The sequence below is a fragment of the Crocuta crocuta genome, unplaced genomic scaffold (genome assembly GCF_008692635.1).
Source record: "Crocuta crocuta isolate KB4526 unplaced genomic scaffold, BGI_CrCroc_1.0 scaffold289, whole genome shotgun sequence".
Classification (NCBI taxonomy): domain Eukaryota; kingdom Metazoa; phylum Chordata; class Mammalia; order Carnivora; family Hyaenidae; genus Crocuta; species Crocuta crocuta.
Window position 1 is genome coordinate 1,372,773 of NW_027533264.1, and position 15,659 is coordinate 1,388,431.

Consider the following 15,659-nt stretch of genomic DNA (forward strand, 5'->3'; position numbering starts at 1 on the left):
GCGGGCCCGCTTCCTCATCCCTGCTAAGAACCAGCTTTCAGATGCAAGCTAGTGTGTCTGTTTTGAATTCCCACATCTGAAGGAGAGAGAGTTCCTTCCAGTGGAGCTAAGAATCAAAACCTTATTTAAGGCAGAATGACTGGGGGAAGGAGGCCTTTGTGGCATCGGCACCCAGAAGAGATTGCTGTGTTGTATGGTGACTTTGTGTTCACTCACTTTGACGGCTTAAGCTGGAGACCACTTAGCGTCAGTGGCTCCGACAGTGGCTGAGAAATCACAGAGAACGCAGAGCTCTGGTCTCCACCTGTCCCCCGGACACCATCACCCCCTCTTTATGCCCACCCAGCCCTCCCTTTCCAGGCAGTCGTCCATCTCCATTTCAGCCTCATGCCTCTATGCTCCTGGATACAAAACGTGGCCCCAGAAGGCTGGATGGCTCAGCCAAGCAAGGCCATTTTCATATAGGAAATGAGTCTTCTTTCTTTTGAAATCTCAGTAGGTCTCATCCCCCCTTCCCTTTTTATACAAAGTCACCATATAACACAGTAATCTCTTCTGGGTGCCGATGCCACAAAGGCCTTAGTATCACAGCTTGGATTGGGTGGGTAAGGAGGCCAAAGGGGCTGAGCAGGAGGAAGGGGCTCTGGCTCGATCCCATGTGTGTTCAGGAGGGCTTGGCCCTAAGGAGAGTTTAGCAGGTAACTCCCAGGGAGGTGTAGCAGGCACTTAGGACAGACTTGGCTGTGGAGCCCAAGCAGCTGGCCCAGCCCTCTGGTCAGCAGCCGCCGCGGCCTCGGTCTCTCTTCCAGGGCTCTCCGGCCGCCTGGCTGGCTTCCCCAGTGGCACTGTGGGGTTCGAGTGGTCTCGAGTCGGAAACTGGTTGGGTTCATCAGTGCCATCCCAGCAAACATCCACATCTATGACACGTAAGCAACAGCCCCCTCCCCCGCCCCCCCATATTCCTACCCACCATCCAGCTTGGTTTGCAAGCGAGGGAAGATACAAGTACCTTCCGCAAAGAAAGGGTGAAGATCCCGTGAAGGGAGGGAACTTGGGTCCCGGGGATAGAAATTCATAATAGGAACCAGGCCTTTTGCTCTGAGTCGTTGCCGGTTCTCTTATTTGTGCTCTGGGCTGAACGGAGTCCAGCCTGAGGACCCGCGTGCTAGCTGCGCAGGGACTCAGTGTCTGCACTTGTACCCGTCACATGGTGGTGCACTTGAGCAGCCTCAGAAACAGGCCAGAGCTGGTGCGCCTCAGCATCCAAACCTGCACGGGACCTCTGAGCTCTGCTCTTCGTTTGCCCTGGAAACATCAGAACTGGGTGCCGCGGTCTTCCAGGCCTGCAGGCCTTGCATTCTAGTGGGAGTCAGAACCCTGGGAACTCCGGGGTAGCCCTTGACTTCCTCTAAGGTGCCCTGGCCGCTCCAGGTGGGGCTCCCTCATCCTGCAACTCCTGGTAGTGCCTCCAAATAGAGTGATGTGCTTGAGGCCTGCTCCCATGGAAAGCGCGGTCTGCCTGAGGAAGTGGGTTCCTTGCCTCATGCAGCAGAACAGCGGCAGGGTCGGGCAGCTCTACATGCCTACTGTGGGGTGGGAGTGGTGGCGGGTCATGTGCCTGAGCTGACGGCCCCCACACACGGCGGCCCCACGAGCTTGAGGGGGTGTCTTCCCCACTTGAAGTCTGGTCACTGGGCGCTCTCCCTTTCTCTCCAGAGAGAAGAAGATGGTGGAGATCAACTTCCTGTGTGTCCACAAGAAGCTGCGCTCCAAGAGGGTGGCTCCGGTCCTGATCCGGGAGATAACCCGGCGAGTTCACCTGGAGGGCATCTTCCAAGCTGTTTACACTGCTGGCGTGGTGTTACCGAAGCCCGTCGGCACCTGCAGGTACAGACCGCTTGGGGGGCGCTCACGGCCCGGGCGTGCCGCTCCTGCTGAGGAGCTTGTGCCGCCGGCCTGTCTCCTGCCTGATGAGGTGGCTGGTGGGTGCCCACGGAAGCCATGTAGGGAGCACGGGGAGTGAAGGGGGAGGCTGTAGGGACAGACTGGAGAGCGAGTGCCCTGTCCACAGGGCTTAGCCATTCTTCACCCCTACTCATTCTTGCCTTTTGGAGATGGGAACTCAGTCTGCTGGGGTTTGGTTGTAGTTTTTAAGGACCAGCCCAAATCTGGATTTGGATGGTAAATGTCCAGAGGTGTTCCGTGGTTGGCTCAGTTCTGAATATTATGTGGGCCGAAGAGAGCATGTGTGATCCCCGTGTGACCCAAGGACGGCCTCTGCCTCACAAGCTGTTTGAAGCAATTGAACAGCCTCTGCCTCAAGAAATTCAGAAGGGAAACAGCAGGCAAAGGCAGTAGAGGAGGGAGGGTGAGGGTAAACATTCCGAGAACTAGAATGCTTTTCGGTGAAACTTCATTCCACAAGTGACAATTGCTCTTCCCAGACAACTGCTGTAACAGAGAAGTGGCTTTTGAAATCAGGAAAGATAAATAGAAAGTCCGGGAAGGGCTGTGGCAGCTCTGCATTTACTGGTGGAGGTTGGAGGGGGGGAGTGTTGGAGTGCCCAGTGAGGCCACTGCTCCTGGGGCCTTGACTGGTCTCTCACGCCACCTGCTGGCCGTCTGGAGAGCTCCGTGCGATCCCCCTCCTTGGGACTTGGCCAGGATCCTCTGAGGACAGGACATTTGTGTCCCCACAGGTACTGGCATCGGTCCCTAAACCCGCGGAAGCTGATTGAAGTGAAGTTCTCCCACCTGAGCAGAAATATGACCATGCAGCGTACCATGAAGCTCTACCGACTGCCAGAGGCCAGTGGTGCTCTGGGGTGATGGGCAGGGGCAGGCGAGGCCGAGGAGAGCCCGGCCCTCAGCAGGAACGCAGCAGGGCTTTGGCGGCGCCATGGGAGCGGGAGCTCATCAGAAAAGTGACCCACTTCATCGTTTCGGGATTCCTAGCCTTCCTGTCCCTGTTCCCATTGTCTCTAGCAGAGGGTCTTGTTTTAGTTTGACTTTCTCGGTTCTCCTGTGTCTGCTCTTGGGCCAAGTTCCCTGCATCTGTTAATGAGCTCAGAGGACACCAAATCTGGGATGTTGGCCTTAGGGAAGGGTAAAAAGCAAGGTGAATCTGATCACTGGCCTGCAGTGCCCCCCCAGAGCCCAGTGTAAATAAGTTTTGGGGTATCTGGTGACTAGGGAAAGGAGGGGTGACCCCAGCCTATTAAGGAAGCCTCCATTTCTTCTTCTTCTTCTTTTTTTTTTTTTTATCATTTATTTTTGAGAGAGAGAGACAGCATGAGCAGGGGACGGGGAGNGCAGCCTTGAGTGTGCTGGTTTTCTGCTCTGGGTCTCAGGTTACCCCGAATTTCCCGTGAAAGAAATGCTGCCCCTCGCTCCCCAGCTGTGCATGGTTTCAGGATCCTTGTACTCTGAAGGCCGTGTGTCTTTCCTCAGGGCTCTTCTGTTCTGTGGCGGCACGGCCCCTCAGCACCTGCAGACCAGAGGGGCACCCGCCTGGACTGGTCAGCCACCAAGCTGGCGTAATCAGCCTGGCATTAGGTTCATCCTGCATTGGGTCAACAGTGTCCAGATTTGAGAGACAGTGCAGTACGGTTAGATGCTGCCGCAAAAACCAGATCTGGGGGAGCTGTGATGGAGTCTTCCTTCTGTTATTATGACAGATTGGTTCTGAGTTTTAGGCAGGCAAGAACATTCTTACAGTGGTGTCATAGCTAGGATGTATCTGGATCTCCCACCTGGGGGTGAGAGGCCCTTTCAGTGCAGGATTGGAGGTGTCACTATGGGAGCCGCCATGTAGAAACGAGGTCAGTGGGTGTTCCCTGGAGACCTCAGGATTCACCAGGATTTGGGTGGGGAGAGATCCTCGAACTGTTCTTTTGGAAGCAGTTTCTACCCAGGGAAGCAGTTGGATCAGGCGGTCACCGAGGTGCAGAAACTGTAACCCCACCCTGCTTTCAGACTTGGCTGACCCCACCTGTGTGTGTTGGGCCTTTGGGGATGTGCTGTCAGCACCAGTATTTACTCCGGAGCATCACATGGCTTCATTCCATGGAAGCCTTTCTTAAGAAAAAGCAGCTGTGGGGTGGGGATCCTGGTTTAGGATGAAATCCCAGGAGTTTGGTGCTTTTCTTTGGAATCTAACTTGCAGCAGGCCCTGCTGGAGGCGCTGCCATTGCAGGGTCCAAACAGGCACCGCGGGCCCCTGGTGTGGGCTCTGCCCGGCCCATGGGCTCCGGCACGCCTGGGTTGGGGGCTGGCCTGTGACACGCTCGAAGGCTGCTGGACAGAGACCGGCACAGGAGGAGATTGGCTACAGTCCAGTGGGAGATGGCGAGGGTTTGGAGGAAAGGAGCCAAGAAAGGCTCGAATAGGCTGACGAGTAGCACTGGGCCCGGCCTACCCCAGCGCATCCATGAGGGGTGTGCTCCATCATGGCCCTGTTGACAAGTGGGGCCGGGTCATTTTCTGTCACGGGGACTGTCTTGTTCATTGTACGATGTTTAGCAACTTCCCTGGCTTCTACCCACTAGATGCCAGTGACGCCCCTCCCCCTTGTGCTGACCAAAAATGTCGCAGAGTATTGTCAAATGCCCTCTGGGGGGGCACAGTTGCCCCCGTTGAGAACCACTGGGCTGGAAGGACAGAAAGGACACTCAGAACTGCCAGCTGGTCTGGAGGGTGGAAGGGCTTGTGCTCCATGTTAGGGAGTTTCGAGCAAGGGAGGGGCGTGAGGGGTTGTGTTTCCTTAAGCAGGTGGTCTGAGCATGTGGATGAGCGATCAGAGCGATGGCCGCAGCCAGAGAGGGTAGCCTCCGCTGGGAGGGGGAGGGCCGGAGACCCCGACAAGGCAGGACTCGCGCCTGACCTGAGCAGTAGGGCAGCAAGCGAGAGGCCATCGCCGGGGGTGACTGAGGATCTCTTGAGGGCCTGGGTGGACGGACCGGGGTGGGGCAGGAAGGGAGACTGTGGAGTGTTCGGTTCCTGCGGGGCTGGCTAGGGGCCAAGACGCTCACGGCACAGCTGAGGCCGTCTTGTCTTCCTTCATTCCAGACTCCCAAGACAGCTGGGCTGCGACCAATGGAGAAAAAGGACATTCCAGTAGTGCACCAGCTCCTCAGCAGGTACCTGAAGCAGTTCCACCTGACACCGGTCATGAGCCAGGAGGAGGTGGAGCACTGGTTCTACCCCCAGGAGAATATCATTGACACCTTCGTGGTGGAGGTGAGTGGGGAGGGGTGTGCTGGGCCCCCATGAGGCTTCGCCCTCAAGCGGCTGGGTTTCTCACACTTGGTGACTGAAGACCTAGCCGACCGATGGCAGTGTTGGCACCCTAGACTTCCTCGACCCTCCATGCTGAGTCCTCCCTGAAGACAGGAAGTTGTAGCTTGTACCTGCTAAAACGGTACCCTCTGGACTTGGCACAGGCCCTTCTTTCTTTTATCCCAACCCCCAGTCCCCACTGGTGACACAGTAGAAGAGAACTGGTCCCTCTTCCTCAGGTAAACCTTCAATTCCCTGTCTGTCCCGGCTTGAGGTAGCGCGGGCCGGGCGTCAGGGATGCAGTCTAGGGGAGTGTGAGCTGCACGAAGTCCCTGACAGGCAGGGTGAGAGCTCAACAGGGTCACAGCCCCTGGTCCGGCCCGCCTTTTCCTCCTGGCTGTGTCCTCAGGTGCCCTCGGCCAGTGTGTTCTTTCCTGCCTGCACATCCTGTTCGTCTGAGGGGGCAGAGCTGCCCGCGGGAGGCTTGGAAGCGATAGGAAACGCTTTCCAGGCTGCAGGACCACTGCGCACATGTGACATTGCCTCCTTTTATTGTTTTTCCCTGCAGAATGCAAACGGTGAAGTAACAGATTTCCTGAGCTTTTATACGCTTCCCTCCACCATCATGAATCATCCAACCCACAAGAGTCTAAAGGCTGCTTATTCCTTCTACAATGTCCACACCCAGACCCCTCTTCTAGACCTCATGAGCGACGCCCTTGTTCTCGCCAAAATGGTGAGAAGCAGACTGGAGGTCCTGGACACGCTTGGGGAAGGGCAGTGGGAGCAGTGGTGAGCACAGCCAGCCTCCCCCTCTGCTTAGGAAGGGGCCTGGGCACTTCTCAGCCAGCGGCTCAGAACTAGGAGGGAGCAAGGGGCGTCCACATGAAGTGAAGGCACTGCACTCCTGATTTATTTCAGTGAGTTTCGTTCTCACGGGAGGCGCTGCCAAGGAGCCTGAATAGCCAGGCCTGCTCCGGGAGTAAAGGGGTTCTTCTTACGACTTCCCCAGCATGGGAATGGGGAGATTAGTCCCTGTCGTGGTGAGTCATTGGAGTGGCTGACTGTAGCTTATGGGGGGAGGGGCTCAGACTTAAAAAAAAAAAAAAAAAGACCCAAAGAGGTCAGCGTCAGTCAGTCCTTCATCGTGGGTCCTGCCTGAGCTGAGAGTAGCCCCCAGGGGCCGGCCAGATGGTGGCCAGTCTAGTCCGTGCCCTGTCAGACCTTCTGGTCAACTTGGTGAGATTTCGGAAGCATCTTTGTCATGGTCTCAAAGCAGTGTGTCAGCTGCCTAGTCTCAGGGTCCAGCCCGGAGGCCTAGTAGTTGAGGTGTCTGATAGGAGCAGCTTCTCAGAGGAAGGGCTTCCGGGCTTGGTCCCCAGAGAAGACTGTACCAATGACTAGTGTTTGGGGGAGGCAGGAGCAGTGACCCGGATGCTGAGTATGCGAGGGTGCACTCGGAGGGCCAGCGAGGAGAGGCCAGGTAGCGCGGCGTTCCGAGTGTCACAAGCGCCTCCACCGGAGAGCAGGTGCTGGCCGGAACCTGGATTTAACGTGGATGCGGCTGGAGCTTCTGAAGGGCAATCCTGTCCCGGCCTTCTGTGCGATACAGCTTGCACATGACCGAGGCAGGAGGGCGAGGCAGCTTTGGTCTCTCCTCACCTGTCCTTGTTTTTCCCTGCTGTGCAGAAAGGGTTTGACGTGTTCAATGCCCTGGATCTCATGGAGAACAAAACCTTCCTGGAGAAGCTCAAGTTCGGCATAGGAGATGGCAACCTGCAGTATTACCTTTACAACTGGAAGTGTCCTGGCATGGGGGCAGAGAAGGTACGTCCTCGCCTCCAGCAGGATGGGGCCATGGGGCTGGGCCCTTGGTCACTGGCGCTCGGGCCCCTGAGAAGTCCCCTCCCTCTGAGGGCCGGATCAGCAGAGTCCACATTCCCCATTCGGCAGTAAGTGTGGGGTTGGCAGAGGGGACAGGCCCCAGAGCCACACAGAAGCAGGAAGCCTGTCTCCAGCTTCTCTCCCCATGAGGTGAGCCGCCTCGGCTGGCTGGAGGCAGGGCATTCAGGACCGCCTCGGGGAACCGCAAGTCAGACTGCCCACGCTCAGCCAGGAGGGTTACAGTCAAAGGATATGAGGTGTCTTCTGTGCCGGGCCACTGTCCTCATCCCCGTGTGACCCTCAGCCCTTCCTCTGCTGTGCTGGCCCCAGAGGGCAGCGCGGGGCCGTGGTGTCCTCAGCAGTTACAGAATGAGGGACAGACCAGCCGGGGGCAAGGCCTCGTGACTAGTGAGGCTCAGGTTGCTGGCAGTTGCTTTCCTTGAAGGACCTGGGTGACGTCCGTAGCCCCTCACGGAAGTTGAGTGAGGGCTCCGGGCTCCCGGCGGCACTGTGCAGACCTCCTTCCTTGGACCTTCTGAACCGGGTGGGAGCATGGGACAGACTTTGGATGGCTGTCCACTCAACCCTGCCTCTCCCTGTTGGCTCCCCTAGGTTGGGCTGGTGTTACAGTAATCAGTTGCCAGTGAGACTCTGGATAAAGCCACTGAGAATTCAAACCAGGAAATGGAACCCCACCACTTGTCGGTCCAATTTTCACAGACGTGAGAATCCCTGGCAAAGGGAACAGAACTGAACCGGCTTTACCAAACCGCCGCTGAACTTGACAATTGTATTGCATTGTGATGGCGTAGGCTGCGCGATGTCACCTCTGGCCGTGTCTCTGGCCTCCCTGTTTTCCACTTAATCACATCCTCACGCAGCCGTGATCAAGGGAATGTAACTGCTGAAAACTAGCTCGTGATTGGCATATTATGGAGTTAACGGGTGAATAATAAAAGTATATATATATATATTATATATATATAAATATTTTAAATATCTTTCATGTTCCAAATGTACAAGGATGCTTGGTCTCTAATGAAAAACTGAATCCAGATCATTCCTCAAAATTAGAGTGCAAGGACAGTGCCAGGCAGACACATATTGGTACCGTAAATTATGTCCTTCTGAGAGCGGGCATGGACTTTCCTTAGGGGAACGGGAGAAAGGATGTGGGGAATCTTAACTGCTCTCTCTTCTGGATGAGCTGGGATGATTATCTTCAAGAAGGCAGGGTGAGATGGAGGGACTCTGCTGGGCTTGGGGAGGGCTCAGGGCTCCCAGAACTGCAAGCGGTGTCCTGGGTGGGGCCGCCCTTTTCTGTATTCTAAAAAAAACAGGGAGGGCGGCAGGGACTGTGGTGGAAACAGATTGCTTAGACGGAGTCCCTTCTTCCCTCCTCGCTCTGCTCCCTGTGGGAAGTCATCCTGCCAACCGATTTTAAAGGGCTCTTTAGCCAGCTGTTGCCAACTTTATACGGACGTGCCCCCTGTGAGATTGATGTTCCACTGCCTGGGGTGACTGGCAGTTTGAAGGGGACCTTTGACCTCCTTGTAGCATCTGGGACCTTGTGGAGACTGTACCAGTGCAATCTCTGCTTAGCTCCTCTTAGAGCGAAGAGCCGGCACCCTGACCACCCTGGGGTGTCCAGCCAAGGATGGCATGGGGCTGGTACCCAGAGCTCTTCAGCCGCCAGCCTGTGGCCTGTGCCTTCCAGTCCCTCAGCCAGCTCTTGTGCTCCTTTCCAAGATGCACAACCCGCAAGTCGTAGCAAGGAGCAGTGGCCAGACACCGATCCGGATTGGACAGCAGAAGTGATCTCGGGTCGCCATTGGCTGAGTCTGATTTCCGCCGCTGAGGTGTTGTGGATTTTTGTGGTGGTGGCAGGGACCATTGATGCTGCCAGTTCCCCCAAGAGTGGGGGAGAGGCGGGTCACGGGCCGTCCATGCAGGCGCTCCTCAGGCATTGCTCAGTCAGGTAGCTTGGGGAGGATTGGACTGTGCCGCTGTGAGCAGCCGCATCCGGGGCTGGGTGTGGGGGGGTGGTGTGTGTGTGTGTGTGTGTGTGTGTGTAGCTGCTCAAGGAGGAAGTAAACGGGAGGTAGCCTGGGCCAGTTTCCCGGCTGCTTGCAGTCCACAGCTACTCGCGGCAGGAAGGAAGCCTTGGCCAGCAGGCAAAGCTTATTAGCCCACTCTGGCTAACAGAAGCCATGCTCAGCTGGCTAAGGGAGCCGAGTTTCAGGCCGTGGGTTCTGGCGAGGTTTGCCAGAGGCCAGCCAGAGGCCAGCTGGGAGAGGCCCCAGAGCTGGAGGAAATAGTGTGCTTGGGCTGGGGGCCTGCGGTGTGGACTGCCCCCATGGCCACTCCAGTGTGTTGCATTTTCGTCAGCGGCCCCTAGGGGCCTCCTTTCTCCTCTTGTCCCTGTGCTGCCCACTGCATGCACCAGCGATCACGGCTGACCTTTGACTCCTTGACTCCAAGATACCCAGACCAAAGAAGCTGCTGTTCTTAGCAAGATGTGCACCGCATTCCGCAGACGGGAGGAGTCGGAGAGACACAGGCTTGCCCCTACAGCCTCACAGACCTCAGACACCCAGCATCCCGAGTCCCAGAGCAGCTTGCCCTGTGCGGGGCCCCTGAGGATATCAGAGAACAAAGCGCCCGACTCGTTCCTACCTTGGGCGGGACCTCAGACTTGGAAAGGTTCCCCATCTTAGGCCTGGGCAGCTCTGGGCCAGGTCCCGGTCCAGGCTGCCTGCTGAGAGTTGGGGTGCACACCAGCCCCTGACCCGGTCCTGGAATGGGAACTGCGAGTCCGTGGCTGTCTAGAAGAAACAGATCTCCTGGAAAGGCCCCCAAGTCTCCCTCCAAAACCGTGTGGCCTGCTCCTTGGACTCTGCATGGTAGGCACCCTGCTCAGCCCTCCACACTGCCTCCCGGGGCTGCGGGGGTTGGCTTGGTGCCTGCTGTTCGTCTCTCTTTGTCCAAACAGATCCCAGCTTCTTCACTCAGCCCCTTCCAGGACTTCTGGGCAAAGAGCTCAGAGAGAAGCATTGCTTGGGCTTCGGGGCTCCCTGCAAGGAGCCTTGCAGGATGGCGGAGCCAGGGCTGGCTGGCTTGACCCAAACAAGGTACGGACCCTGGGGCCTCCCCGCTCATCACCTGGGGCCTGCCTCGGGCAGCCGTTGTTGGGAGTTCTCCCGGGGATGGCCGTCGCCCTCTGCCACCATTACTCCTTGCTGCCACCGCTGGGCTTTTGGACTCTGTGTTTCCAGATGTTTGCTTCCTGCTTTTGACTGACTCTACATTTGACCCCCTGGCACGTTCCTGTGGGCCTCGACCTCTATGTAGGGGAGAAAGCTGAGGAGAAAGGAGGCCTGAGTTCTGGATGGAGGTGTACATAGGGCTCACTTGCCTTGCACATGCCTGTTTTCAAAGATGCTAATGTTTGGTTTGAAGGCTGGTCCACACCAAGCCACCTCAACACCCAGGTTTATTGGGAAATTCAGGCCTTGCCTGCAACTTTTGTCTGACTGCCGTGCCCCCCTCCCTTACTTGCTGCTCACTGAAGCCTAGATATGGGGGTCCCTGTGGCCTGAATTCTTTGCCCAAAGATGACCAGCATTTAACCAACCGAAGAGATGGCCCAAAGGCCTGGGTAGCATCACAGAACAGCAGTCTGGAAAGGGGGAGGGCCTGACTATTGGGCCAGGGGAGGGGCAGAAGCATGTCCCTGGCCAGGTGCCCACCCACCCAGGGGGCAGCCCTCTTGTGGCCTGTTCCGGCTGTCCCACAACTAGGGCCGTCTTCGCTTTTGCCCCACCGCAAAGCAAAGGCAGGCCCACCAACGGGAGGCCGTGTGGGACAGTCTCATTCAATTCAGTTACAAAATACTAACTGCAGGCAAGGACCCGAATCTGGGAACCGAGAAGGGGGAAGCTTCACTTTTGTCTGGATTGTTTTCTGGGCTGTGGGAGGGGCATCCGTTTCCAGGACGGGGGAGGCACCAAACTCATTGTAGATCCACTGGTTCCATCTCACTTGTTTCTAATAAAGTAAGCAGCTGAACCAAACCTCTCTGCCCTGGCATTCCTCGGGTCAGCAGGTGGCAGTGGAACAGAGCCCATGGCCGGGCTAGAGGAGCCGTTCAGGAGGCCGTCGGGCCTTGCAGGAAAGTCCCTCGTCACCAGTCCAGGGAGGAAGCCTTTGAATACTTTCCTTTGGCAAGGTTCTCCTTTTAGGGCACAGCTGGCTCTTTTCCCCTGACTTTTCCCATCTGCCTGTGAGGAGTTGGTACTGACCCAGGTTCAGTCTGTGTAAGAGGGGCAGCTGGCTTCTGGGCCAGCACCGGGGCACCTTGGCGGAGGGGCCGGCCCTGGCTTCCACGGCTAAGAGCAGAGCCCCTCCTCAGGCTAAGTCAGCCTGGCTCCCCTGAGGAAGGGCCCGGGCCCCGCCCTGTCTCACACCTCCCTTATTGGGCCAGCGGCCTGATGGTTCTGTTGAGTCACCAGGGGTAACCCTGTAGGTCACCAGGCCCGCTGCACAGCTACTGAACCAGCTCTCTGAGGAAGGGCCCCAGCAACTGCATTTAGACTTTCTAGTCCCCAGTTCTCTTCCTCTGGAACTTTCTATCCGTTCCCTGACCCTGTGCTGCATTCAGGTACCCTGTGGCTGGTACCTCCAAGTCCCTTCCCAAGGAATCTGGGCCCAGAGCTGCAGCCTGAGGACACAGGACTCCTGACCCCTCCTAAACTCGCCCTGTGTCTCTCCCCTCCCCCAGCAGGTCACGAGCACCTTGGTTCCCACCCTTAGATTTGGGCTGAGAATGGAGACCTGTGGGCAGTCACCCAGGGACCCGAGTTTTAAGTTATTTCTTTGCCTCCACCTCCCATAATCAGTTCCCACCAGATTTCTTGCACTGAAGACTCACCCTTTCAAGGCCCCCTTCCTGGCTTTGGGGCTCTTACCCTAGGAGGAAACCGTCTTGTGCCGCCAAACCAGAGAAGAGACGCAGGAATGGGGGGGCTAAGCCCAGGGTCCAGTGCTCACCTGACAACGGGACTGTCCACACAGGCCCTCCCCAGAGCTGGCCCTGCGGGGACGGGACAGTTCTGACTGCTCTGTATCTGCACACCGTGACTGGCCTCAGCTTCGCCATGCCTCCCACGCCAGGCCTGTTGTGGCCATCTGGCTTCCTACAGCCCTGAGGACCAGGTGTCCGGGCTCCTGGTCCATTCCTTCGTGATTCCTGGATAGGGAGCCTTCTGAACCACTTCCGGAACTGAGCATCCTTTTAGCCATGAATTCATCAGAGCCAATGCCATGGAGCATGAGAGCATGAGCAGAGGGCAGGGGGAGGCTGTCACTTCCTGCATCAGGTCATGGTTGCAAGAAGGTAGGGACTTCCCAGCCCTGGGTTCCATGGGCTGATTCAAGCCCTAGCCCGGTGCCTTCCCAAGTCAGAATTGGTGCTTTTGCCCACTGGAGCCCGAAGTGCCAGGGCTTCACACTGAAGCCTGGAAACCCACTTGCTGGCCGGTTTTCCCCGAATCCTGGCACCTGCTGTCTCGGCCCCTCCCCCAGCTGCTCCAGGCATCCCGAGCAGCCAGCTGATTTCTAGGCCTTCATCTGAGAGGCTGGTTACCTGGTGGATGGAGAGCCCCAAGTCTCTGGGATTTGTCTACTGACCGGAGGCCTCGGACACAGCTGAACCCAGAAAGCGGGGTCTGTCGGCCCTGTCCCCATCCCCTTTAGGGCCATAACAGTTCTTCCCTGGCAGAAGCCCTCTCCCGCCACCCCCTCCCCATTCAAGGCCCTTAATGGTTGGGGGGCAAAGGAGTGGTGAGTTGTCCCCATAGTCCTGTGATGGAAGCTGCTCTAAGCCAGGAGGAGGGGTCAGGCTATTTTGAGCCGTGGCACCTCCTCCACCCCTCCCACCCATTCCCTGGCTGTCTTAGACAAGTCCAAGCCCTGCTGGGGGCGGGGACCCGAGGGACTCTGCCCTCATCCCTCCTCATTGGGCCTACAGGTATGACCTCAGAGGTGCTCAGGGTGCGGCAGTGGTATACTTGCTTACTTCTTTATTTAAAAATATTTCTTTAACATTTATTTAAAAATTTTTAATGTTTGTTTATTTTTGAGAGAGACAGATTGTGAGCGGGGAAGAGGCAGAAAGAGAGGGAAACACAGAATCCGAAGCAGGCTCCAGGCTCCAAGCCAGCAGCACAGAGCCCGAAGTGGGGCTCGAACTCATGAATCATGAGATGGTGACCTAAGCCGAAATCGGACACTTAACTGCCTGAGCCACCCAGGTGCCCCAACATTTATTTGTTTTTGAGAGAGAGAAAGACAGAGTGTGAGCAGGGGAGGGGCAGAGAGGGAGACAGAGACACAGGATCCAAAGCAGCTCCAGGCTCTGAGCTGTCAGCACAGAACCCGATTCGGGGCTCACACTCACGAACCTTGAGATCATGACTTGAAGTCAGACGCTTAACTAAGTCCCCCAGGTTCCCCTGCTCCTTAATTTTTAAAATCAATGGTCTTGTTCTACTGTCCGCTCCAGGGCTCTTCAGTGGCACAAGTTAAAACCTACTCCCAGGTTTCCTCGGCTTTCCCTTCTTGCTTTAAGAAGGAAAGGGAACTCAGATTCAAGAGCTTGAGGGAGGAGCCCAGGAAAGCCTGGCGAGGGGAGGGCCTTGGGAGGGCAGCTAATACCTGGCATGGGCTGGGGGACATCAAGGGGGTTGGACTACNTGTGTTTTCCTCCAGTCTGGTGATGACAGGAGGCCTAGCCCTTCATGAGCCACGATGAGGGAGTGCACCAAGAATCCCAGGAGCTGGGGCCTCTCAAGGCTCCAGGGTTTTTAGGGAGAAGAGGAAATGCCTGTTCTCAGGAGGGGTCAGGGCCACCCCCCAGCACCCAGCTGAGATGGGAGCCTAGCAAGTGGGCAGAGCGAGCAGGCTGGAGGGCCTGGTCCTCCCTCCAGCCCTCCGCTGCGGAGGGGCCTCTGCCACAGGATGTAGCCTGGCACTCAAGGAACCCCCGGGCGGGTCAGTCCGGGCCTCAGAAGCGCTGGATGCAGATGTGGACGAAGAGCGTGGCTGGTGACAGTGAGGCCCCGTCCTTGGAAAGCAGGTGGATGTGGCGGTACCCTGTGGGCGGGGAGCCATGCGTCAGTTCTGTGTCCCCGACTCCACCAGGCCTGGGCTGTGGGGGCACAGACCACATCCCACCCCTGGCCTTGGGGTGGGGGGAGGGGGACAAGCTCTCAGAGGAGACACCAAGCCCAGGTGAACAGGGTCTTGGAGGCCCAGACCCCCATCCCTTTCCATCCCCACCAACCTTGCTTCAGGCTGTTGAGAGGCAGCGTAAACTGGCCCACAAAGTCATTGGGGGAGGTGGTGTCATAATCTTCTACCACGAACCGGACCAGGACCAGCTCGGGAGCCCGCAGCTGGAACTGCAGGGTCTGCCCCCAGCGGGGGTTGAAGCCTAGGGTGCAGGCCTGGCAGTCAGGAGCCAGCCGGCCCCCAGGGCCCCCCTCCTCCCTCTAGCAGGCCTACCCACCGTTGTTGAGCACATAGTTGGTCTCCTTTCGGGCACAGTCTGCAGGTACCCCGTGGATCTCCACACGCACCAGGGGGTCCACGATGGAGTTTGGCTTCTCAGCATTCAGCTTGGGCAGCTGCTGCGCCGTCAGAACCTGCCGGGGAGGAAGGGGAGCTTCGGGCTGGCCCCCTCCCCTGCGAGGGGGGCCCATGCCTGCCTGCTCCCTCTGTTAGAGTGGGAAGCCCCTTGCCCTCACCACTCACCCCTAGCCTCCCCACACGGGACTGAGACTCAGACCGCCCTGGCGCCAAGCCACTCAGGTGGCGCCCTGCAGGCTAGGACCTCTCCGAATCAGCCAGGACCCCAGAGTAAGGCTTGGTCCAGGCTGCTGACCTGGATGGTGAGAGTAGTTCTGGGGGGTCCAGGACACTCGGGGTCGAAAGTTGTGTCAGGCTGTCGCAGGCAAGCAGGTTTCAGGATGTAGCCGCATTGGCCATTGACGAGGAAGCGCCCAGCATTGAGGTCCATCTCATAGCCTGGTGTCTGGAAGTTCAAGGCCACTGTGGACACAGCAGGGTCAGGGCTGGGCCTCCTAGTGGCCCTCCTCTCACGGCTCAGTTTCGGGGTCTCGCCCGCCCACCCCCACCATGGCTTAGGGGTGCATCATGGCAGCCAAGGGACCCAGCGCCCATTGTCACCTGCACTTTATCCCTGGTGTCTCTGGAGGCCAGAGGGTGGGGCTGCGCATAGGCCTGGGCCCCTGGTCGGGCCCAAGGAAGCCTTGTGTTTCCGGATCTCCATTTCTGCCCTCAAGGAGACCATATTCCCCCTCCTTTCCTCCTTTGTTGGGGCTCAACATCCCTCCAGAGCCCACTCTTGTCAGTGTTGACTCAGTGAGACTGCCAGGGGTGTGTGTGTGTGTGTGTGTGTGTGTGTGTGTGTGTGTGTG

At 57.6% G+C, this 15,659-nt stretch overlaps 2 protein-coding genes across 2 annotated transcripts in view; one reads left to right on the top strand and one right to left on the bottom strand.

Moving 5' to 3' along the window:
* NMT1 (N-myristoyltransferase 1) overlaps positions 1 to 8,162 on the top strand; it is a 31,510-nt gene extending 23,348 nt beyond the window's left edge. Inside the window, exons 6-12 of the mRNA XM_077747776.1 lie at positions 810 to 926; positions 1,717 to 1,887; positions 2,700 to 2,808; positions 5,068 to 5,238; positions 5,846 to 6,013; positions 6,967 to 7,104; positions 7,774 to 8,162. Coding sequence (XP_077603902.1) covers positions 810 to 926; positions 1,717 to 1,887; positions 2,700 to 2,808; positions 5,068 to 5,238; positions 5,846 to 6,013; positions 6,967 to 7,104; positions 7,774 to 7,794 — 895 coding nt within the window. The 3' untranslated portion in view covers positions 7,795 to 8,162. The remainder of the gene's footprint in view (positions 1 to 809; positions 927 to 1,716; positions 1,888 to 2,699; positions 2,809 to 5,067; positions 5,239 to 5,845; positions 6,014 to 6,966; positions 7,105 to 7,773) is intronic.
* Positions 8,163 to 13,918: 5,756 nt separating this feature from the next.
* The window catches only part of PLCD3 (phospholipase C delta 3), a 9,311-nt gene continuing 7,570 nt past the window's right edge, over positions 13,919 to 15,659 (bottom strand). Inside the window, exons 10-13 of the mRNA XM_077747775.1 lie at positions 15,104 to 15,271; positions 14,729 to 14,864; positions 14,504 to 14,653; positions 13,919 to 14,313 (exon numbers count right to left, since the gene is read on the bottom strand). Coding sequence (XP_077603901.1) covers positions 14,225 to 14,313; positions 14,504 to 14,653; positions 14,729 to 14,864; positions 15,104 to 15,271 — 543 coding nt within the window. The 3' untranslated portion in view covers positions 13,919 to 14,224. The remainder of the gene's footprint in view (positions 14,314 to 14,503; positions 14,654 to 14,728; positions 14,865 to 15,103; positions 15,272 to 15,659) is intronic.